Consider the following 23,424-nt stretch of genomic DNA (forward strand, 5'->3'; position numbering starts at 1 on the left):
TACTCAAATCCCATCTATTAATTTCAGCACTGGAAAAGATTGAATTTGTGCAACGTTTCAGTTTCTATTTTTACGGTAAGTCTCGGACCTCATCAAAATGTACACCTCCGCGTGCATTTTGAGGTCCAAGGGCCAGCTCCAGCTTGTGGTGCCTAAAACAAGACTTAAAACCAGGTGGGTCGGGGTCTTCTCTGTGGCCAGCCTTATGCTCTGGAACGCTGTGCCCCTCTACAGCCCCCACAGTGGAATGTTTTAAGTCTCGTCTTAAAACACACTTTTATTCTCTGGCTTTTAACACCACATGAGTTGTGTGGACCTTTGAGTCAATTATTTATTTTATCTATTTTACTTATTTACTGCTATTTTATGGTTTTTGGTTTAATTTGGTTTTAGTGGTTTTATTGTTTTAGGACTGGTACGACCAACTTTAGCTTTACCTTTTTGTTGTCTTCATTTTATTGATCTCTGGGCAGCACTTTGGAATCTGTTTTGTTTGTAAAATGTGCTATATAAATAATGTGGATTTGGATTTGATACAATTACATAGTAATTTATTGTTGGTAAAGCACACATCCAAGAGAGGACAAGATCAGCCTTATCTCCAGTAAATACTATAGGACATACATCATACCATACCTGTTCACCCAACACTCAAAATCCACTCAAAAGAATTAACTTATTCATGTTTTGTACTAAGACCTTGCAGTAGCATCACGCTGGGGATAATCTACTATTAATCTAATGTATGTATATTGATGGAATCTTTATTAGTTATCATGGAGGCACAATGCTCATAATGGCAAACAGCTATCTGTCAAGATTGTCTGAAAACTCTGGGAAAAAAACACAAAATGGATTTAAAAAACACATTTTCAGGAGTCTGTGATCAATACGAGCATTCATGGATTTGTTTAGGTCAGGAGTGTCCAAACTTTTTTCATCAAGGGCCACATATCTAAACACAGACGAGGCAGAGGGCCGATCGAGGGCCGTAGACTGGTGCTCAGTACAGTGAATAATTGAAATATGTGCATGTTTAACATGTTAGAATGAGCCACCAGTCTTTATTCATGTTAAGATCCTTAAAACCACAAACTAAATATTAAATATTAGCTTTATCAAGGTAGATTTTCAAAAAGAAAAGAAAAAGAAAAATTTGTCTGGGGGCCACATTTGGCCCCCACGCCATAGTTTGGACTTGCCTGGTTTAGGTGCTCGATTTTGAACAAAAAGTGAGAGTGAAGTATGTAAAGTGTGAAGATTTATTTAGACATTATATTTACTATTTTGCTTAAACAATTTTTTCATTTTATCAATGGCTTTCAGCTTCTCAACAGTGTTTTTTTTTTTTTTTTTTTTTACACCCAATGATAAGAATGGACGCTCAGTTACAAAGTTGTCCTTTTTTATTCAATAAGATTATTACTGTTACACGTCACCACAGATAAAAAACTGCAGCCTGTAAAAAGAGCCACAGTAACAGCATTAATAAGATTAAGTCATATCAAGTATTGTACAATCAAAATGAGGGTTGAAGGTAGTACAATTTTCATCACCAGCACTGAGATGCAGCATGTCCGTCAGTCAAAAGTTGAAGTACATCTTGGAGTAAAAATACACGCCCGTAGTACACACATGCAGTACAAACCAACAAAACTACCAGCTCCACACACACAGAGCTGAACTACATAATACAACTGCCTTTGAACGCACCTCTCCTGGCACTTATCACTATCACAAATATCCTTCAGAAGTCAGTCAGGTTAACACACAGATTCAGGATGTGTTCTGATCGTTCACAGAAGCAAAGCACTTTTCCATACAAAACTAACGCAAAATATCAAATAATAAAGGAAGAACTCTTTGTACAAAATCTATAAATTTTAAAGGCATTAGTTTTGTTTTAAGCATTTACAGGGTGAACTGGTTTTCAATAGGTTTCTGTATAGTTTGTATTTGATGCTAAATCTTCAGCCATTTACTGTCAATGTTAAAGCTGCATTGTGTAACTTTTCTGGTGGAGGGTGCGTCAAATGCTTTTCTCCATAGAGATGTATTCCGGAATGTTTCACAGTATGGTATTAAAACTTTCTATCTTCATTGAGACCAAGCCAGACTAAAACCCTGTTTACACTGAAACAAATCTGCGTATCATCGTATCACCGAATCGGAAATGATCTGTGTCCACACATGTCGTTTCTGTGTCCTCAAACCTTCCTTATCCACACAGCTTTGAGCATATTTGTTTACGTTTGTGTACTGATGCGGTTCAGCTTCTGTTGGACTTAAAAAAGGACATGACTCAGTGGATTATATGTGTTCTTTCTGTGACCGAGGGGTGTTCTGCTGATGGTGAGTCTCTTCTGTGCTTCTATCGTGTTGGAGATGGTTCATGTGAAACTTTTCAGAGATTATACGTCTGCATATATGAATATATGATAGCCTCTTAGTGTTTTGGCGGTGAATTAGCTACTTTGCGGTGCATAGACCTACATCAGCATATCAGCGTTTTCAGGTGTCCACACAGTGCTGGATCTGATCCGTACTCAGATGAATTTGTGGGAGCTGGCTGCACCAGATCGTTCTGGCTCTGGATCCATTTTCAATCGGATTAGTGTGGATGAACACTGCATCTGTAACGAAAACGACTCGAACACATCTTCCAAGTCAGATCTATGGAGAGGCGACTTCGCTCACAGTGAGAATGCCTGATTTTCTAGGTATTTCTGAGCTATAAAACCACCTGTAATTTAATAAATATAAGGTAGAGCTGTTTAAAGTTATACTGTGGAACATTCCAAGGAGAGCAATGACACATACGTAGAAACAAACCGGTGACGGACCCCCAACCAAAAAGCTGCATAACGCACCTTTAATGAATACATACACAGAGTTGTAAATGTTATTGATTGAGTGGTGGGAAAATAGCACTGTTCCTATTAACAATTCAAAACAAAATATTATATTATAATATTATTTATTTTGTGTTATGTGCTCTCCTAAAATTACAACTCTCTGTATGTTATGGTGAATTGTTACATTCTTACTTGAAATGCTATCTAGAAATAAAGGCATTTTTCTTTTTTGTCCACAGATAAAAATGCTTGTTATTTTATACACCCTGACTCCAATCCTTCACCTTTTTGCAACAAATGGAGCTCAACAGTGATTTCAAGGTTCCAGAGATAAAGTTGCCAATAATTTATTCCATAGACTGAAAAAGACTGAACACTAGCTCGGGGCTAATCAGATATATTGTTACTAATGACTACAAGACCTATGAATGTTTTATTTGAAATCTATTAAACTTTATGAACTGATGAGTTAAAACAGCCGCGTTATAGACATTAGCTACCACAGTGTAACCTCTGTCAGGCCTTTAAACCTTTAAAAGAGCACTACATAACATTTTTAGAGGAGGGTCCACCACCTGCTTGTCTCCATGGAAATGGTATTGCTTTGTCTAAAATGTTTCACAGTATAGACTAGAGCTATCTATCACAACAGACAGGCAGGTTACAGCACTATGCTACATTACAGTTCAGATCTATGGAGACTCGCCCTTATTCGCAATAGGAATTCATGTATTTTTGAGCAATAGAAACCTCCGTAATGAATAAATTTTAGATCTACTACTGTATATGTTTAATGCAATACGTGGGAACATTCCAAGCAAAGCAATAACATCTCCAAATAGGTAGTGGATCCTGCACCAGAAATGTTGTCAAATGCACCTTTATTATGTCAATTTTATGGGAAATGAATGGGAAATTGACTTCTGGAATATCGTCAGGTTTCTGTTGAGCTCCACTGACCATGGGCGCAGGTTTTGTTCAATTTTGTGAGATTAAATTGTCTGTACATAACTTAAAGGGCTCAAAACAACACATGTGGAATCATGGATACATTTTACAGGGCTTGAAACATCATGACTGTAACATCATTAGCAGCACACCCATAGAGTAGGCATTGTAAGCGCTTGTTGCCATAAATGTTAACATAGATTTACACGGCTTGTAGCATGGTCCCGCCAGGATCTTGTTCCGCCTGTTACATATGTGGTTTATGGGCTGCTGCTTCAGTGGATGGGCTTCGATTAAGACTCCCATTCTGCGGTACCAAAGGGCCAGTGCACACGGCTACGGGGGAATGGCATGCTAGGGAACAAACGCTAATCTCCTTAGCACTGCTCCAAGCTCCAAAGCAGGTTTTCTATCTTTGCAAAAGAACTGACTGCTTGAGTTGTTTTGCTTTCTTCGCCTCTTTTCTACAGGGACCCCTCTCTTTGCATTTGGCCCCCTCTAAAACAATAATCCAATCTGTGAACAGACGTTTTATGTATACTCATTTATTCCCACAAGCGGCAAGTTCTTTCTGAAATTTCTTGCGTACAAAAATGAAATTCCCTCATTTGGTTTGGTTTATTTAAAATGCAGCTCCAGTGCTGTTTATTGATCACGGCTAATACTTTAAACTGCTGCTTATTCATTCAGAGATTCCATTTGGGTATAAAGTGTTATGTTTATTTTTCTAAGCACTGGCAGTACATGTGGAAAACCTTGTACTGCCTTAATTTCCTGGATTTCTCAAGGGGACTTTAATCGAGCAAATCCTACAAGATTTACTGTTATATCTCAATATCTTCTTTAAACAGCCACAATGATTTTAAATTTGAGTGTTGTGTTTGCAAAATCTGGGGTAAACTTTGTAATTATCTATGCTTCTTGACTTCTTGTCTTAGTGATTCCCAGTGGATGTCGTAGAGTCCGGGCTGTAGGCAGAACATGCACGCGGGGAAAACCTGATCTCCAGCTGTGTACGAGCCGTCTGACATCCCAATTGTGGTTTGCGTCTGCTGTCTCTTCAATTTCACATTTTAAATAAAGCTGATGTTGGCTTTCGAAACACTGACAATTGTTTGTTTTTATATATAAAAAATGATACAGCCAAGTCTTGGTTCGGATCTACTATAACATCCGCTCGTTTTGCAGCGTCTTGTAGTAGTGTTCTTGCTCCGTGTGGCTTCGGGCAGAGCCGGATGGTCGCCGTGGCAACGTGGAGCTGCGGGACATTGCCTGGCTGTGGCTGTCCATGAGCAGGTCGGGGTGAGGCGGAGGGGGCAAAAGGGTGGAGGGGTGAGGCGGCGGGGGCATCTGGGAGGACGGGTGAGGAGATGTAGACATTTTGGGCAGGGGTAGTTGAGAAGGGTGATAGTGCATTGAGGTAGGAAGAGGGGGCGGGGGCATGTGAGCGGAGGGGTGGGGCGGCGGGGGCATGACGTGAGACGGGTGGTGCATGTGCGAGGGCAGGCGCGGCGACGGGGGCATTTTGGAAGACTGCGGGGGCAGTGGGGAAGATGAGGAGCTGGGCGGAGGGGGGAGGAGCGGGGAAGAGGTCGGGAGCGGAGGTGGGGGCATGTGGGAGGAGCTTGAGTGGGAGTGGGAGGAGCTATGGTGCGGCGGGGGTGGCATGTGGGAGGAGCTTGAGTGGGGAGGGGTGGGGCTGTGGGAGGAGCTGTGGTGCGGCGGGGGTGGCATGTGGGAGGAGCTCGAGTGTGGCGGCGTAGGGGAGTGGGAGGAGCCATGGTGCGGTGGGGGAGGCATGTGGGAGGAGCTTGAATGGGGAGGGGTGGGGCTGTGGGAGGAGCCCGAGTGATGGGGCGGGGGCAAATGGGAGGAGCTGGGGTGAGGGGGCGGGGGCATGTGGGCGGAAGCTGGCGGGGGAGGGAGCGTGTGGGAGGAGCTTGAGTGCGGAGGGGGCGGGGTGTGGGAGGAGCTTGATTGAGGAGGTGGCGGCAAATGGGCAGAGCTAGGGTGAGGAGGCAGAGGCATGTGGGAGGAGCTTGAGTGAGGGGGCGGCGGGGGTATCGGCGATGGGGAGGGAGGAGGTGGGAGCGGGGAGGAAGACAGCTGAGGAGGGGGAGGTAGAGGAGAAGGAGAGGTAGGTAATGCCGGAGGTTCAGGTGGGCCCTCAACACTGCCCCCTGTTGAAGAGGAGTGGGAGTCTGTTTTGACCGGGAGTCCTGTAATCCCGATACTGGCTCACGTTGTCCTGGCGCTGCAGAGCTCCACGATGCTTGTCTCCAGATGGGTCGGTACTGATCATGTTCCCGCTGATGGTGTTCCTCCATTCCCACGGTTTCCCATTTGGGGCAGACACTCGGACCACGGGGTGATGGGGGGCGTGGGCGTCTATGGTGACGATGCTCCCACTCCCGGCGATGCTTCCCGGGTTACTCCCACTGCAGCTGTCCCGGTCGGAGGGGATCCGGTAATAAGGAGACTCCGAGCAGGAAGAGCCGCCTCCAGACGATGAGCCCTCAGAGCCCTGCTGCTTGGACATCGCTATGACCTGGAAAAACAGACAGATACAGTCAAGATGAATTCAAGTGCCAAAGTATTATTTTTCTTTTTTACGTAACTGAACTTAAACTGAACTGTAGGCAGCTTCAACTTTGAATTCAATATATGCCTTCTGTTCTCCTCTGCATACAATAGGATTATATGGTGGATAGCTGCGGGTTATTTTAGGTCGTTATCTAATGGAATATTGTGATGTTTTTTTTTCATGGTTCCCCTGGGCTTATTGCTGGGTGTGCTTTGTCAACAGTTTTTACAAGGTGAGAAAAGTGATCTTGTAAAAGACTGCAGAATCGACTAATTGGCTCGGTCACCACTAAAGGTACTGACTTACATTTTATCACCTATAATTTATTTTTGAAATCCACTGACAGTATAGCAGTGCATTGAATACTCATTAGTGAAATGCCAGCTCTATGTTGTTGCGTGTATGTTTTATAAACAACATTAATCACAGGTATGAAGCAGTTGGCAGCAGCACGCCTCCTGTTTGAGCTGTATATTTTACAGCTGGCTGCGTGCCACGTGATGTTAAATTGAAAATCTATAGTAGTTGATGCTTGTGCTGTTCGTGTGATTTGAAGTGCTCATTTAATGATCACCTGTGTGACTCGCTGCTGGCTGGGCGGCTGGCTGGGCTGGGTGTTGGGGACTCTGGGAGTGGAGACAGCGATGGGCCCAGGGCTCGGCTCCTTCGTCCCTCCCCCCTCTTGGAGTGAGAGCCACTTCGCTCGGGTCTTGGCACTCTTTGGAGAGACAGGAGGTGGGCGAGTAGCCTCTTCAGGGATGTGGACCAGTGGGGGAGCCATGGCGACGCGGGGGGGTGTTGGAGTGGCGCTGCCTTTGGCTTGTACTGTGGGGTAGAGGGAGGAGGGCATGGCCTGTTCCGAGTCTCCTGCTGCTCCTTCATCTCCGTCAGTTCTGTCAGGACCATCCTCATCCTCTCGAGAGCTCTGACTGCGCAGCTCCAGGGACCGCTGCTTCCACTCCGACACCAGCTGCCGTGACCTCTGAGAGTCATAGGGCACGTGAAAGGTCATGTGACGCTGTGTAGGGATTGGCTCATCTGAGGGTGAGATGGGGCTGTTGCCATTGGCAACTCGGGGTAAGGTGTTACTGAATGTCACCATGGTTTCCTTTCCCATGGGCCCCCTGGTGGCCAGCAGCTCTACGTCAGCACTGGCCCTTTTCAAAGAGGCCAGTGATGCCTTCTCTCTGCGGACCTTACTGCGGCCCCCGGCCCCCAGCCCGGCCCCCAGCTCCTCTCTGCTCTCAGACGCCCTCGGGGTCTTTCTGTACAGGGAGTCATGTCCGCGCTGACTCAGCACCCGAAGGTCCTTTTGCTGGGCCAGGGTGAGCCGAGAGACACACGGAGCGTCCTCCTCTGAGGCTTTAAAGTTCCCCACTGCATACACAGCCTACACAACAGAGAGAGGAGGGAGACATAACCACGTTAAGACACAACACGAGCATGAAAGCCTCTCTCTAATCTGTGGGAGGGTAAATGCTCCTATTCATTTACAGCAAACGCATAAACAGGCCATGCTCCCCTCTGCTGTGCAGTGTGTGGTCAGTATGAAGCACTCTACTCTGCAATGATAGAGGAAGAGCTCAGAAAAGGGGTCTATGGGAGAGAGTGGAAAGCATGGCTAATGGCTAAGACAAGTTTTCTTAAATTGAACTGAGAAATTGTTCCAGCAAATTCTTATCGGATTATTGCTTCGCTCTCTCACGCCCCTTCTGTAATAGAAGCAGCTATATATAGGCTGCCAAAAGAACACACAGAGAGAGAGAAGCATAGAGCTAATCAAAGAGATGAAACAAACAGGGCATTTGTAACACACGCTGTGATGGTGTGAGAAAAATACAATGGCTCCGTTTAGTAACAGCCAAACATCTGAACTATGTTTGGATAGTTAGTCATTATCACCTCTCTGAAAACTGACTCTGAACTTCTGCCTTAACAAAAGCAGAAAAAACATATTGTAAGCTGGAATCTGTCCAAAGGGCTGAGTTCAAGTGAATACATCAATTTTTTAAGAGTTTAAAAATTGAACTGAAGGGCAGGTCAGGCTAACCTATAACATTTTCATGGAGACAAGCAAATGGAGCCAGAAAAGTTATATAACGCACCTTTAATATCTCTGTAATTACTGGGGCCACATGAAACAAACACCTGCATAAGTTGTCAATCTGTCCCAGGGCAGCTGTGGCTACAAGAGTAGTTTACCACTACCAAGTGTGGAGTGAATGAATAATGCAATGTTTTGAGTGTCCAGAAAAGTGCTATTTAACACTGATCCCTTATTGTTATTATAAAGTTCCAACACTAATGAACTACGCTAATATTTCTTTCACTTTTGTTTCAATAACTATTAGTTGAAAGAGCTTATGAATTATGGATTTCAGGTTTTTCTGTTTGGTTACATCTTGTTAACTGTCTGTTTAAACCCCTGCCCTTCACAAATGACAAACCTGATCATTTATATTGGTGAGAAGGTCCTTATCACACCCAAAATCAGCATATTGTTATTTTGTGCGCCCACCATCGAGGAATAGAGAGTAATCTGACATCCATAAATACTGACCAGATAGACTCCGATGCCCGCTCCGATGAGGTATCCCACATACACGTCTATGGGGTGACTGCGGTGCTGCGTGATCTGTGTCAGCCCGGCCAAACCCGCCGCCATACAGAACCCAAACACCAGCAGAGGCTTCAGGAGCTTAGTGGTACTGCTGATACTGGCATTGAAATACATCTGTGGAGAGAAACATTTAGTATGACCGGGAAGGACAGGATCAGGGTGAATACTGTGTGTGCAGTATTAAAAAATTTATGACGGCAGCTAGTAATGTGAAAGTACCAGCATTTCCCATTAAAGGTGCACTACGTAAATCTTTGGTTGGGGGTCCATCACGTGCTTGTTTCTATGAATATGTCATTGCTCTGCCTGGAATGTTCCACACTATCTTACATTCATTCAATTACAGATGGTTTTATCTCTCAAAAATAACCAGAAAAACAGGCAGTCTGACTGTGAGCAGGGTCACCTCTCCACAGATCTAACCTGTAACTTTGTCTGGTTGGTCTCCATGCAGATAGAAAGATAGACAACGCAATAATGTGTCCATGGAGAAAAGCATTTGACAGACCCTCCACCAGAAAAATTACACAATGCACCTTTGATAGAGGAAACTACTATGTTGGCCTCCATTTTCTAACCTTTGCTCTTATGTATGAAAAAAAGTCATTTTTGCTTGTTGCATTATCATACCGTTTAATATTTATTCAGCCCTTTTGCATTAATCGAGGCATATATTATCAGAGGCCATTTACTTCAAACATGTACGCATGCAATTATTCAAATAAGGATTTGCTGTGCCACCGTAGTCCTGTGGGAAACGCTGAGTATTTGCATTTGTATTTGCAAGCCTATACACATACATTATGAGATTACATTTTTTAAGCAAGTTTAACCCTAATCCAACCAAATGATATAAAGAAAATTACCACAAATTTAGATTAGAAGGGCGTAGGTTTGCAGCATAGGGACGGTGGGGACATGTCACAACCAATATTTGGGGAAGACAAAATAGTCCCTTCCAATATTTGCCATTTTATTTGAATAAACAAAAATATCTATTTATTCTGATATTTTTCCAAACTCAATAGTATTAATTTAACATGTTTAAGTTCACATTTTGTTTATTAGATGTTCTGAGATGTATTCAGTGATATGAAGACAGGGTTGCCCACGTTGCTGTTTCATTGGCTGCCACAGAGTGATGTCATTAGTGGTGCCAGGAGCCTAAACTGGGGAAGCGGCAGGACAGGGCCGCACCTGAAGATGGCGTCTTGAGCAGGCGTGAGTGAAGACACTGTGCACCAAACTTTGAAACACTTTTCAAAAGTAACTTACTTGGCTTCATCTTCAATTAAACTTGTCTTATAATGAGTCGCCACAGAAAAAGAGCAACCATCACCACATGTGCTCCTCCCAAACAGAGCCCTACACATGTGCTCTGTTAGCAGCCCGACTCTACTGACAATATTCCATGGAAAAATGTTTGGACATGACCTCACAAATATCTCATCACCAACAAGCAAAGAGAAATCTGCTACAAACTTCTACATCACTGTTATCAGCTAAAGAATCACCTTAGAAGGGCAATGGGCACAAAGTGTACATTTTGCGAACTGAAAAGTGAAATCACCTTTCACTTATTTTAGACCTGCCCAGACTCTGTGTGTTTTTGGAAAGAATTCATAAAACATATGAATTCATAAAACATAAAGTTGAGATCAAACCTACGCCCTTGAAGATAAATGTCAAATATCTGTCGGTTTTGTGAAGACTATTTTGAAGTCTTTTAGTAGTGGTCTATCCATTTAGCCAACCACAAACCAAACGAGAAAAAGGAGATCAAAAATGAACCTTGAAGCCAGATCTTTGTAAAATCATCTTTTATGACTCTTTTCAGGTGGTTTACTTTGACTGAAAATGTCTTCTTTAGAGCTAACCGTATACTTGACAACTGTGGATTAAGATCTGATAGGTGCTGAAGAGGAGAGAGCACATCTTTACATTCAGGCTGCACCATTGTTTGATTATATAAGGCGGTGAAGGACAGATGACGGACAGGGAGGCAGCCTATGCAAGAAAACTTAACAAGCTTGTCAATCTTTACAACACAATAGAGGAAGGCCATTTGCGGCTTTCCACATTTACAAAATCCCATGTGTTGCACTGTATGTAAAGCAAGATAAGTTTTGGGTACTTCGCCTGAATTTTGACACCTCGTAACCATAGCAACGAGACTGAAATTGTGAGTTTTAATGAGAGTGCATTGGGCTCGGTGGAGCAGTGATGAGGCCAGTAGCTGCTTATAGGAGCCAGAGGGGCCTGGTTAGTGTGTGTGGCCAGAAAAAGATGATACACGCACACTACTGTCCACATATTGCAACTGTCAGCGCTTATTTAATACTGAAGAAATGTAGCAGAGTCTGAAGTTGCAGTCTAGTTACACTTTTAATAGGAACTGGTCCAGGGATTGTCTGCGGAAAGACCACAAACTCCCAAAAGCCAAATAATGACTTTTTAACATTATGCAGGCAACAAATCTATTGTGGCTAATGAGGATAGTTCAGACAAGAGTGGGAGCACCGGGAGAGTGATTAACATTCTAATTTCCAGGTAGATTCTGTAGCAAAGGAAAATTTCATTCTGTCTCTTCAAATTTTGCAATTTCGTGTAAGAGACAATATAGAATTTGGTCTACCCTGCCCATGGTTATAGATCCTTAAAGCTCCCATATTACACTATTTTCTGATGTTATAATGTTGTTTCCTCATCACAAACAGACCTGCATTGTTGTTTAGTTTCATTCACATGTTTAACACACAAATCCTGCATATTTAGGCTGAGTACAGAAAACATCCTGTTCCATCTTATGATGTCACACGGTAATACAGAAACACATGCACCTTCACTAGGGTCATTTGGATGATTTCACACAGGATTATTCAAACATGTGAGAAGCTCACAGGAGTCAGTTTTGTGTATTATAGGGCTTTTAATATATCTTTACTGTGAAATACATAGGGATTTGCTCAAAAGGGCAGATGACAACTTCTTCTCTCCACAGACCTTTTTCACAATGACGTGAAGTGCAGAGATGTAGGGTAAACGTCACTTATGTTAATGCTTTTCCATGGCAAAATATCATGGAAATGTCTCAGTGTAGTAGAGTAGTTCACTAATGCTAGTCATTGTTTGCCTTCACGATTTCGTCTTTCTTACCTTGATAGTTGTGGATACATTTTTCATGGACAGATTATGTCCTTTGTCGAACCTTGATGGATGAAGATTTGGTGATGGGTAGGCAGATTTATAACCTGATTCATCAGCTGGTTTCACTTCGTAGAAACCGTCTAACCTTGCAGCATTAACATTCGTTCGCTCGACAGGAGCCGGGTACTTTTTTCATTTAACCAACCGCTGCTATTTGGTTGTGACGTATGTATTGCACTGCTAAAGGGGTTAACTGTTATATTAAGCTTTTCCCAAATCCTGTAGGAAGAAGGACAATAACGTCTTTCCCCTTGATAAAATTCAGCAAACATTCTCTTTGTTCCGGCTTTAAATCCATCTCGAGAATCGTTGCCAACACAGAATGTATGGCTCTTTACTGATTGGCTGGTGCCTGAACTCGCACTTCCGGGGTTTTTGCGAACCGTCTAGTGTATTCTGATTCCTGACCTAGCCGCTGGAGAGAAATAAAATTGAGCGGAGGCACTAGGTGGTGCCAGCCTGGCTAGTCAAATTTATGAAGCTGGTGAAAAATACGCAAGACATTTCCACAGATATTTTGCCACAGAAAAGCATTAATGTAAGTGACGTTTACCCTAAATCACGGCACTTGCATCATTGTGAAAAAGGTCTATTCCTTTCGATTTATTCTATTCTATTCTATTCTATTCTATTCTAACTACATTATTGTTTGTTTGTTTTGTTATTGGGTTTTTAAAATAGTTTTGAGTGTATTTTATGAATGAAATAAAAAGGTAGACAGACACGTTGATAGCCTATGATAACTTGCTGAATGTCTCTCTCCACTCTTCAACCCTATAGATAGACAGATACTGTGAATATTGTTCAGTCAGATTGGAGCTGTAAAGAAGTATCGCCTATAAGAGTTGATTCTACAGTGAAGAAAGAGAGAGAAATCTGTCACTCCTGCCTCTCTCCGTTCTTAGTTATATTTTAGTTACCAGATTCACACCGGTCCAACCACCTGTCCAAATATACTTTAATGGTGAGCCCCACGTAAAGCCTAAAGTATAAAGTTTTACCATAGCAGCTTTTTTAAGACACAGATGTTATTGAAAAGTATTAAATAAGGATTGCTTACGGAAATGTAGACAGCAGCAAAGCCTGAGAGGGTTGCATGCTGCGAAGGAAAGGTTTTCCTGAAGGCAGAGAAAAGGGAAATATGTTCACAGTAAATAAGACGGATAACAAGCAATTATAAAGACTTTTTGCCAAGATAAGACTTCATTAAAACATGCAGAGAAAAGCAGATCTGATTGCAAAGTGTCAAGTGTTTACCTTCTATTAGACAGCCCATATTATGCTATTTTCTGGTATAAATTATAATGTTTCCTCATCAAAACCATACCTGGAGTTGGTTTTGATACTAATAAAGGATTACTCAGGTGTATGAATGAAACAAAACACAACTCCAGGTCGGTTTTTGACGAGGTTAAAGATCACAAGAGTTAATTTTGTGTAATATAAGAGACTTTAAGTGATTAAGCTATTAAGAGAGGTATATATGTTAATTGCACTAATACATTTTAATGGTCCAGCTGTTGCAGTTACTTTAAGACCTGTAGATTATGGCCAATGAATCCAATGAGTGCCTCTGATGGCTATTCATTCATGCAGGATTATCTCTGTATCCACTCTATTAACACAGGGATCCCAGTGCACTCTGCTCGTCATACGCCTCATTTGTTTTTCTGCTGTTGCCCTGTTCACTATTACAGTATCATTATATTTAACACAAATACAACACAAATAAACTCAAAATATAAACAAATTGCAACAGTATTTTAAAGAATGTGTTTGTTTATGTCCTGTTGGTAATAACTGTGCTGCTAATTAGTGATTTCAACATTTGTCTTCCTCATTGTTACCAGAAGAGGGCGACAGATACCTAATCCAAGTATTAGTTTTACAATTGTATTTATATAACTGGAAATGCCAGTAATTAAAGCATAATACTAAACTGAATAGGGGTGTAACGATATCCAAGTCTCACGATACGATATCATCACAGTATGAACTTCACAGTACGATATTTATTGCGATATTGTGGGAAAGCTCACGATTAGGGATGTAAGAATATCCAAATGTCTCTGTACAATATTTTCACGATATAAATCTCACGGTACAATATTTTGTGTGATTTTAGCCAAGCGTGATGGATGAATTTGGCTGATCGTTTATAGAGCAGGCCATTCTGCACTGGAGCACTGTGGCATTTTATTTTGTAATTGGCTTTTTATATGTGTTTTGTGGATGAATGAAATGTGAAATGTGGAACCTGCCTCTCAAATCTGCACCTACGGGTACGAATAAAGCAACCTAACCTAAACTAAAACTGTGAATATGTGACTTTTTCCTCTTAAAATGCCTTGACAAGACTTAATCCAAAGAACTTAGACTTAAAAGTGCTTAGAACTGTTATTTCTTCTTGTAGTTTACTCTGAAATGGAGCAAAGGATCATGGTCTATGTACTTCCCTGTGTCTTTTTTTAGCTGTTGCTGCACTAGAACTCTTAATTTAAGCAAAGAGACTTGTGATTTGATATATTGTGATGGTGCACGATATTATTGTGAGAACTTTGACGATACGATATATTTTGATTATTGTTACATCCCTAAAACTGAACTATTCATAAACTCCCAAATTATTTTATCATCACTTTAAAAAGCATTATACAGCCACATTTTAAAGATGCACTATGTAACTTTTTGAGCGTCCGCCATCTGCTTGTGTCCATTCAGATGTTATTGCTTTGCAGAGAATGTTTCACAGAATCACACTGAACCTATTCGTCTTGGGTGAATTCAACTGCAAATGTTTTTAGTGGTCAAAAATCTATTCTTCTCCTGAATTCTTACTGTGAGCCTCTCCATAGACCTGCTTGTTTCCATAGAGATACAGTAGACAAGTTGAACTCCACACTGTGAAACAAGCACATGCAGGGCCAACTTCTATAAAAAGTAAATAGTGCACCTTTAAAAAAAAAAAAAAAAAAAAACACTGTACACCACTTTTATGACTTTTTAGACTTTTTAACATGCCTGTTTTAACCTCCCTGTCCTCACCTGGCGGACATGATGGCGTACAGGTCCTTGCCCATGCAGATGTCCTGTGTCACGTAGGCGTTGTTGTCACATGACACGCCCGGAGCCGTGTAATTGGGCTGACACACGGTGAGGAAGAAGGGGGCGTGGTACCCGGTCGCCAACTGGATGACATCTGTCACCAGGGCCGTCGCCAGGAGACCGAACACATGCACACCTGAGGGACACACACACAAAGCATGATGGGAAAATGAGGTGCTGTTGCAGTAAATGAGCAGAAATCCTCTGGTGGCTTCTTCACATTGAGACGGTTAATTCTGAGCACCTGCGCTAGGATCTTGAGTTCACTCCAGCATCGTCGAGTTATGAAACCTTTGAAAAAATCTCGGCAAGGTGAATTAATCATGTTTTTCACTTCAAAGCTGAAAGTCTGCCTGGAGATATTTCACATAAATGGTTGTGTCATTCCTGTTACACTTTCATAACACACTGGATTAGTTTATTTAAACCCCAGAGACCTTTGGAGCAAATGAGTTCAGCCTCACTGTAAAAGATGACTGGCGTAAGATGATATTACCTCACAGACAGTGGAGAATGTGATAAAAATATACATAATTGGTGACTCCTAATTGGTTAACATGCTTAACCTAAAAGGAAGAGAATATTATACTATACTGTTGTTTTCATCAGTATTCCCTCTTAATTAAAGGGCCCATTACGCTATTTTCGATCTATGTTATAATATTGTTTCCTCATCACAAAAACACCCAGAGTTGTGCTTTGCCTGATTCACACGTTTAACACACAAAACATGCATATTTCAGCTCACTTCTTCTCTCAAACAGAAAACACTCTGTTCCACCTTGTGATGTCATGTGGTAATACAGAATGTGCTACATTGTGTTTTTAAACATCATTCACCATTCACTTTCAGTACAATTATTTGACTAATTTCATCCCTGGAATTGCCAGTTTCTAAATTAAATTACTAAATAACTAAATTAAAGTTATATGGTTACTACTAAACTACCACTTCATGACATCACAAGGTGGAACAGGGCATTTTGAGTTTTGGAGATGTAGACAGACTAATAATAAAAGATTACTCAAACATGTGTGAATGAAACAAAACACAAACCCAGGTATGATTTTGAAGAGCTCATATGAGTCAGTTTTGTATAGGACTTTTAAATACAAATTGTAATTTTGTAGAATATTTTAATACTTTTTGCACCAATCAAAATCATCCTGAAAGATTGAAAAAAAAATTTTTTTTTGGAAACAATACCTGTTTGCATTGCCTGCATATTTGTGAGTGGCACTTTCCATAGCAACTTTACAAGCAAGACATAAAATTGCAACAAAATTAAACTTTTTACCACATTGACACAGATGGAAGCACTCACCTACAAATCGCACCGTTCTCCTCAGAAATGAGTTGAAGCTGCAGCCTCCAGCGTTGATGCTGCTTTCAGACTTGGGGCAGGACTTGAGTCTAGACTGCATACAGTACATGACCCCCTCCCCGATCATGATCTGTGCACACAAACACCAACTATTAGACCCGGGAAACCACTGGAAACCATTCAAGCTTATAAAGACACACTATGGAACATTTCAAGTAGAGGATCTGCCTTCTTTGCCATGAACCTCATTGGTTTGTTTGCCTGTATATGGTTATGCCTATATGTTTCACAATCTGGCAGTAAGGTGGTGCAGCCAGGTTAAGTTAAGAATCAGATCTATGGAGAGGCAACCCCACCACCCTCCATACACAGAAAAAAAAGTTAGTTGTAATTGGGGGGAAAAAGCAAGTTAGCCAAGTTTAATGCTGTACTGTGGAACATTCAAGGCAACATCAGCAGACATGCAGGTGATTGACCTCTTACAGATTACAAATGCACCTTTAATACACAACACAGTGTAAACAGAAATGAAAGCATGCATGCAATGAAATAGAATGATAAAATTTATATAAAAATGTAAAAAAATTGAAAAAATACAGTTAGAACTTAGACTTAAATAAACTTTATTGATCCAGTAGAGAAATTATTTGGAAATGGATTGAGGGGAGGAAAAAAAAAATCCTGTACAGACCATTTTTTAACGTTTTTCGATAATCTATACTTTTTACAATATTGACAAGAAACTATAAACAGCATTAACCCTCTCCAGGCAGGCGTTGCAGATTTGCAACAGCTAAATGCCAATTACCTACTTACTCCAAATCCATATTTTATGAGCTTTTTTTTACTCAGGAGCCTTTTTTCCATCCATACTGATAAACATGGACGATGCAGACTTTGCAAGAACGGCTACACACAAACAGCCTGCCAGAAGAGCAAAGTACTTTTGTTGTTTACAAAGGATAAAAATTGTTTCTTGGAGTACCACACGAAAAAGTGATGTTGTTCTGCCACTGTAAAGCTCTGTGACACTGCTTTATGTTTTCATTGTTATGAAAAGTGGTATACACATAAAGTTAGCGTTCATATCATTTTCAGTCTTCAGTGTTAATTTACCACACCGGACCAATGCTGCAAATCTGCAACATCCCAGAACGCATTGGATGTGAAGGTCTCTCTCAAAAAAAGTCAGGATTGTACATTACTACCCTATATGATCATTTTCCCCAAATATCAGATGTTTTCCTGTTACTAAAATTTGATTTGAGCCTGAGAGGGTTAAGGTCAGAGGTGATGGCTGCTGTACAGTGAGAGAGTCCCGATGAGGCCGGGGGCTAGGAGCTGTCGTGCCCTGATCACTTTGAATGCGTGTGATAGATGAGAGCTGGAGCGCCTGTACGTTTCTATGGCTCTGATGGATAGGACCACTGTGTGAGTGAATGTGTGCATTGATTCTGGGACCTCTGCTGTTTATTGCAGTGTCAGGTGAGTAATTATCAGCATGTCCATCGATTGTAGACAGAGATTTGCTTTGGCGTGGCATATTGGACATTCTGTCGCGTGGTATGCAAAGAACAAAGTATTGTGTTTTAAAGGATGTGGACAAATGCTACTGTAAAGGAAAGTAGCAGTTGGGGAGTCTTATATATCTTGCAATGATAAACAAATTGTACGCAAAGCTGCTTGGAATCATACTTGTTGTTACTCTAAATATCAAAATTATGTATATATTAACTCAAAATTGACAAACTATGAATTTTCGCAAGGAGTATTTTCATCCCTCTCATTATGTAAACAGTACCTTTCATGAATCAGATAACCCAATAATTACATAATTTTTGGTGTGTGGTGTGTGTTTACATGCACAAAAGAAATCAAAAACAATCACTCGATTTTTAGAGTAACTGTTGTATTTGGAAGTCAAAGACAAACCTATTATATTAAAATAACTCAGCTCAACTCAATCTCAGCTCAATTCATTTTCTTTTCAATTCATTTTCTTTTTTGTTTTTGTTAGATTAGTTTGCCATTTCTTGCATATTTTTTATTGTCAAAACCTGAACAGCCTAAAATCAGATTGCTCTCATCAAATGCAACTGTTGACATGATATTTCGGTAATCTGATAACTCCAGAAATCAGATAATGATCACATTTTTGGTGCACGTAAACAAAGCCAGTGATGATCCATTATAGGTCATTATCGGTCTAATCTAATCTTAGAGTAGCTACCATTAGATTAAAATGTTTCCCAATATCTCAATAACTGGTGATTACATTTACAAGAAAATTCTGAACAATTTCTTTCCAGTTTACTCTTAAAAAATATGTTGGCACAGTAATGTAGCCTATGCATCTCCCAAAGGATCCTCAAGAGCTGAGCAGACATGAGGTCATTGAACTGCAAAGACTGTGGTTTTTGTTCCAGTAAATCTCCACTCAACATGATACAACAGCAACGCTTCCAGTATTCTGTGTTTTGGCTTAGTCTGCAAACAATTCTATAAAACAATAATGAAACAAGTTATGGATCGAGAAGTAAGTCCCTGCATTCGTTTGCAATTACAGCAGATTCTCTTTGATTGAACGACAGCTGCATTTTGTACATTTCAAACTTTACTGAACATTGAGCTTCTCTCTTCTTCTATTTATTTTTGCTTCTCAGTCTCAATCAATCACATCCATCATTTAGGTGCACTCTCTCTCCCCTCCATCATCATGCATTGTCAGCCTAACTGTTGGAGATATTCGGGGTCGTGCAGTAATTTAGTATTAGTGCTAAAACTTTCTTTCTATAATTGCTAAAAACGGCAATATAGATAAGCAAATACTCATCTGAATTTCAGAAATGTGCTGCTCACAAGTAATTTGCTCTCGGCAGCAAAAATAAACAGACTGAAGCTTTGGCAGTTTTATGTTCTCTTTTAACAGCGCAACAAAATAATGCAACACAAGCAAGAGCACGACCCAGGATTTGTCTCTTACATGTTTATGCATTTTAAGAATCATTTTCGATTAGACTAGGCCAGAGATTAGGGCTGAAACTAATGATTTTGGTAATTGATTATATAGCAGTTATTCTTTTGATTAATTGATTCATTGTTTAGAATGCAAAAGTCCTCTGAGCGTGACATTTTTACAAAATTTTACCCAGATAAAGCTAAAGTGAAGCTGCTTGAGGTAATTCTGATTCAGAGTATATTTACAAACAAATGAAAATGACTTTGGCATAGCAGGTAAATCATCTCGATTTCAAACCATTGGACAAATTTGACAATTTCAACTAAAACACAAAATGTACCAGTTTCTCATCTTCATGCTCTGAATAATGAAGATGGCATGAGAGTAATTCACTGCGCTGAGTAATAAAACTCATTGTGTCTTTTCATGGCATGTTTTGAGTCCAGCAATTATTCGATTACTAAATTAGTTGAAACTTATCCCAATAATTGATATGTTGTGATTAATCGATTCACTTGTAGCAGCCCTACCAGAAATCCAGTTGCCATATATGGTTCCAAACCTCTTGTACTCTCTTGTAGTCCTGCTGTTGTTGACATTTATTCAAAGTCCAAGTGCTCATACACCACACTACCCACATCAGATCTGTCTCTCCTGATTTGTGGTGTATTTATAACTTACCGACGCGGCCGGTCCAGCGAAGGCCAAGCTCAGGAGCATGAGCAAAGGTATGAGCTCGTCGCCCGCCTCCACGTAGGGCATGGAGAGGTCGCGGTCATAGCAACGGAAACCCACCATCGCCGGGGACAACACATCTGTCAGCTCCAGGAAGTACAGGGACACCAAGGAGGACAGCACAATGGGAAGCTAAACATAAAGAAATGTTAAGAAAGATTAGTCAGGTGTTAAACCATAAATAAATACTATGAATGCCAGTTTAAAGTAGCCTCATCAGCCGGTTTAACTTCATGGAAACCGTCTGATCTCGCAGCATTAGGATTTGTTTGCTTGACTGTAGGTGTTTTTTTATTTTTTTATTTAACCAATCGCTGCTATTTGGTCGTATGTAATGTGCTGAATCCAGTAGGAAAAAGGGCAATAACATCTTTCCCCTTGATAAAATTCACCTTTTCTTCAAATTCAAACATTCTCTTTGTTTCGGCTTTAAATCCTTGATCTCGGAAATCGTTGCCAACACAGAATGTATGGCTTCGTCTACAGCCATCTCGAACGCTTTGTTTACTGTTGTGCTGTACCATAAAGTCTGAGTTTGACGTCTCTTTGCTGATGGGCCGGTGCGCGGTCTACAACTTTTGGGATTCTTGCAAACTGTCTAGTGTATTCCGATTCCTGACCTAGTCACTGGAGAGAAATGAAATTGAGTGGAGGCACTAGGTGGCGCTAGCCTGGCTAAGTTTAATGGGCCTGTATTATATTTTGTAATGTTGTTTCCTCATCCTCAAACAGACCTGGAGTTGTGTTTTGTTTCATTCACACATGTTTTACACACAAATCTAGCATGTTCTTCTCTCAAACAGAAAACACCCACGCACACTGTTCCTTCAGATGCCATGTGATAATACAGGAATTTTTCTATGGTGTTTTTAAACTCCATACACCTTCACTAGAATCATCTGGATAATTTCAGTCCTTGGAGTTGCCGATCTCTACTGAACTAAAGGTAAATGGTAGCTGTTAACTTGACAACTACTACTACATAACATCACAAAGTGGAACAGAGCATTTTAAGCTTTTGACTTGAAGACAGATTAATAACAAAGAGCTATCCAAACTGTGAGTGAACAAAACACAACTCTGCGTGTGTTTTTGAGGAATTAAGAGCACTATAACATGGCTAGAGATCACAAGAGTCAATTTTGCGTAATAGTATATGCAGTAAATATGATTAACTGAGGCTCAGGGGCTGGACCACACCTCAGCCACAGCTTATCTCAACCACGCCTTCAATTACCCAGAAGCTCTTTTTATACAGCCTGTCATGCCAACACCATTCCCACCCTGTGTCTCTTGTCTGAAGGCACCATCTTCAAGGAAGTGGGGTTCCGAATCAGCTGGGTGACCATTTTGGCTTGGAGATGGAGCCCCCACCCCGAGTCTCCCCCCAAGCCATCGCCTCTATCCGCCGTCAACAAACATCTTTATCATATTCTATCGTCGTGGAGTGGTCCTTTAACACAGGTTTATCTAACTTTTTTGGTGGAGCGTCTGCCACCTGCTTGTCTCCATGGAGAAATTACTGCTTTCCCTGGATTGTTCAACAGAGTAACATCAAAGCTGCTTGGCATTTATTCACTTACACGCTCTTTAATAGTCCTGATTTAGTAAGGACAGGCAAACGGCCAAGACATTTAGAGGACATATGCGGATCGAAGCAACAAGATTAAAACTGCTATCAGGGAATTCGATTTACTTAACAATCCATAACCCCTTAATTGTGTTGTTTATATGCATGAAATTGTAATCACTTACTATAATAAATACAGCAAATTACCGTACATCCCCAGAGAGGCCAAAGTATAGAAGTGACTCACAGTGTTTTTAGAAGATGAGCTATAGCATAACATTTGACATGAGTCATTAGGCAGGCGCGTGCTTCAAAATAAAAGCATACCTCTACAAAATAAAAGCACGGCAGGAGGGTCATGCTGTCTTTGGGCGGCTTCTTCTTGGGTTTGTGTTTGGGGGACACCATCTTGGGGTGGGACCATTCCGAACCTGTGGGTAAACAAAATGAAAATGAATGAATAAACAGGCAAATCAATAATGTCATATTTTGTGTATTTTAGTTTCAAATCTTTCTGCCAGATTCAAAATGGTCAAAGTTTGATATTAGAAAGTAGGCTGTGTAATCAGTCAGTCCAGGATCCACAGCAAATAAAAGATTCAATTCTGTCAACTGGACAAAGGTTTTAATGTGAAGATGTTTTGACTCTCATCCAAGCGGCTTCTTCAGTTCTTTCAGTTTGCTATATAATGGAGAGTAAGCCGCCTTGCCAAGATTGTGTGAAAAATTGATGAATGTTGCTAGAATTGTGAATATGGGTTGCCTTTTCACAGATTTGGAGATGTGTAATAATAACATGTAACATCTTTCCAAACAGTTTGTTGTAGACAAATGCAGATGTTGAACTGAATGGAAAAGACGAGCGAGAATGCGAACCACTCCACCACTGAGCCACCAGTCCAAATCACAAAGTTGAATGAAACATTATCCATTATCCATTATGTAGGATGAATTGTATTAATACTTTGCAGCTAACGAATACTGAATATTAACTGAAGAATACCGGCTCAAGCGTCCCCCTGGCTTGAAAGTCCCAGCTCGAGTGTCCCATTCTGTCAGCGGGAACGTCCCCTTCCTCCCTCCAGGTACCCGCTTCTCTTGGGCTTCTCTTTGCTGTGCCTGGGAGAGGGGGACGTTCTCGCCGGCTTTTTGTAGGATCACGCACTGTGATGTATTGAGTGGGAAAATCTGCATTCTATATGTTAGGATAAATAACTAGGCTTCTCTAGTTCATTATTGCACTGAGGTCATTTGAAGATAAGAGCTTTGATCACAGCTGTGAGACTTATAGATATTATGTCAAGACAAATGCGTGATATTCCAATCTATCTAAAGGCAGACTAACTAAATAGGACAAGAACTGCTGATAGGGATGATGTCATGACTTGGTAGCCAGATAACACCCTGGATGGAGTCGGATTGGACTGTGCAACGTGCCAAGAGACCTGGTTGACCCGTGCACCAACGAAGAAGAGCTAAGTCTAAACCACGGTAGCCTCCCACTATAGTTTCTGTA

At 41.1% G+C, this 23,424-nt stretch overlaps 1 protein-coding gene across 1 annotated transcript; it reads right to left on the reverse strand.

Moving 5' to 3' along the window:
• Positions 1 to 4,967: 4,967 nt before the first annotated feature.
• LOC110157508 (phospholipid phosphatase-related protein type 3-like) lies at positions 4,968 to 22,328 on the reverse strand. The gene is made up of 10 exons (XM_055159428.1): positions 22,236 to 22,328; positions 20,285 to 20,470; positions 16,645 to 16,774; positions 15,260 to 15,455; positions 13,275 to 13,332; positions 8,948 to 9,121; positions 6,962 to 7,777; positions 6,015 to 6,351; positions 5,454 to 5,983; positions 4,968 to 5,141 (listed from the first exon to the last, which is right to left on the reverse strand). The coding sequence occupies exons 1-10, from the start codon at positions 22,314 to 22,316 to the stop codon at positions 4,968 to 4,970; spliced, it is 2,682 nt and encodes an 893-aa protein (XP_055015403.1). The 5' UTR covers positions 22,317 to 22,328.
• Between the last annotated feature and the right edge of the window lie 1,096 nt (positions 22,329 to 23,424).

This window comes from Boleophthalmus pectinirostris, unplaced genomic scaffold (assembly GCF_026225935.1).
Source record: "Boleophthalmus pectinirostris isolate CB_2022bp ecotype Guang Dong unplaced genomic scaffold, ASM2622593v1 HiC_scaffold_10, whole genome shotgun sequence".
In the NCBI taxonomy this organism is placed as follows: Eukaryota; Metazoa; Chordata; class Actinopteri; order Gobiiformes; family Gobiidae; genus Boleophthalmus; species Boleophthalmus pectinirostris.

Excerpts from the sequence above, each read along its gene's own strand:
- LOC110157508 (XM_055159428.1), bottom strand. The coding sequence starts at position 22,316 with ATGGTGTCCCCCAAACACAAACCCAAGAAGAAGCCGCCCAAAGACAGC. Across the intron at positions 16,775-20,284 it reads TCGCTGGACCGGCCGCGTCG|ATCATGATCGGGGAGGGGGT; the intron begins GTAAGTTATAAA and ends TTGTGTGCACAG. Across the intron at positions 5,142-5,453 it reads ACATGCCACCCCCGCCGCAC|CCTCACCCCTCCACCCTTTT; the intron begins CATAGCTCCTCC and ends ATGCCCCCGCCG.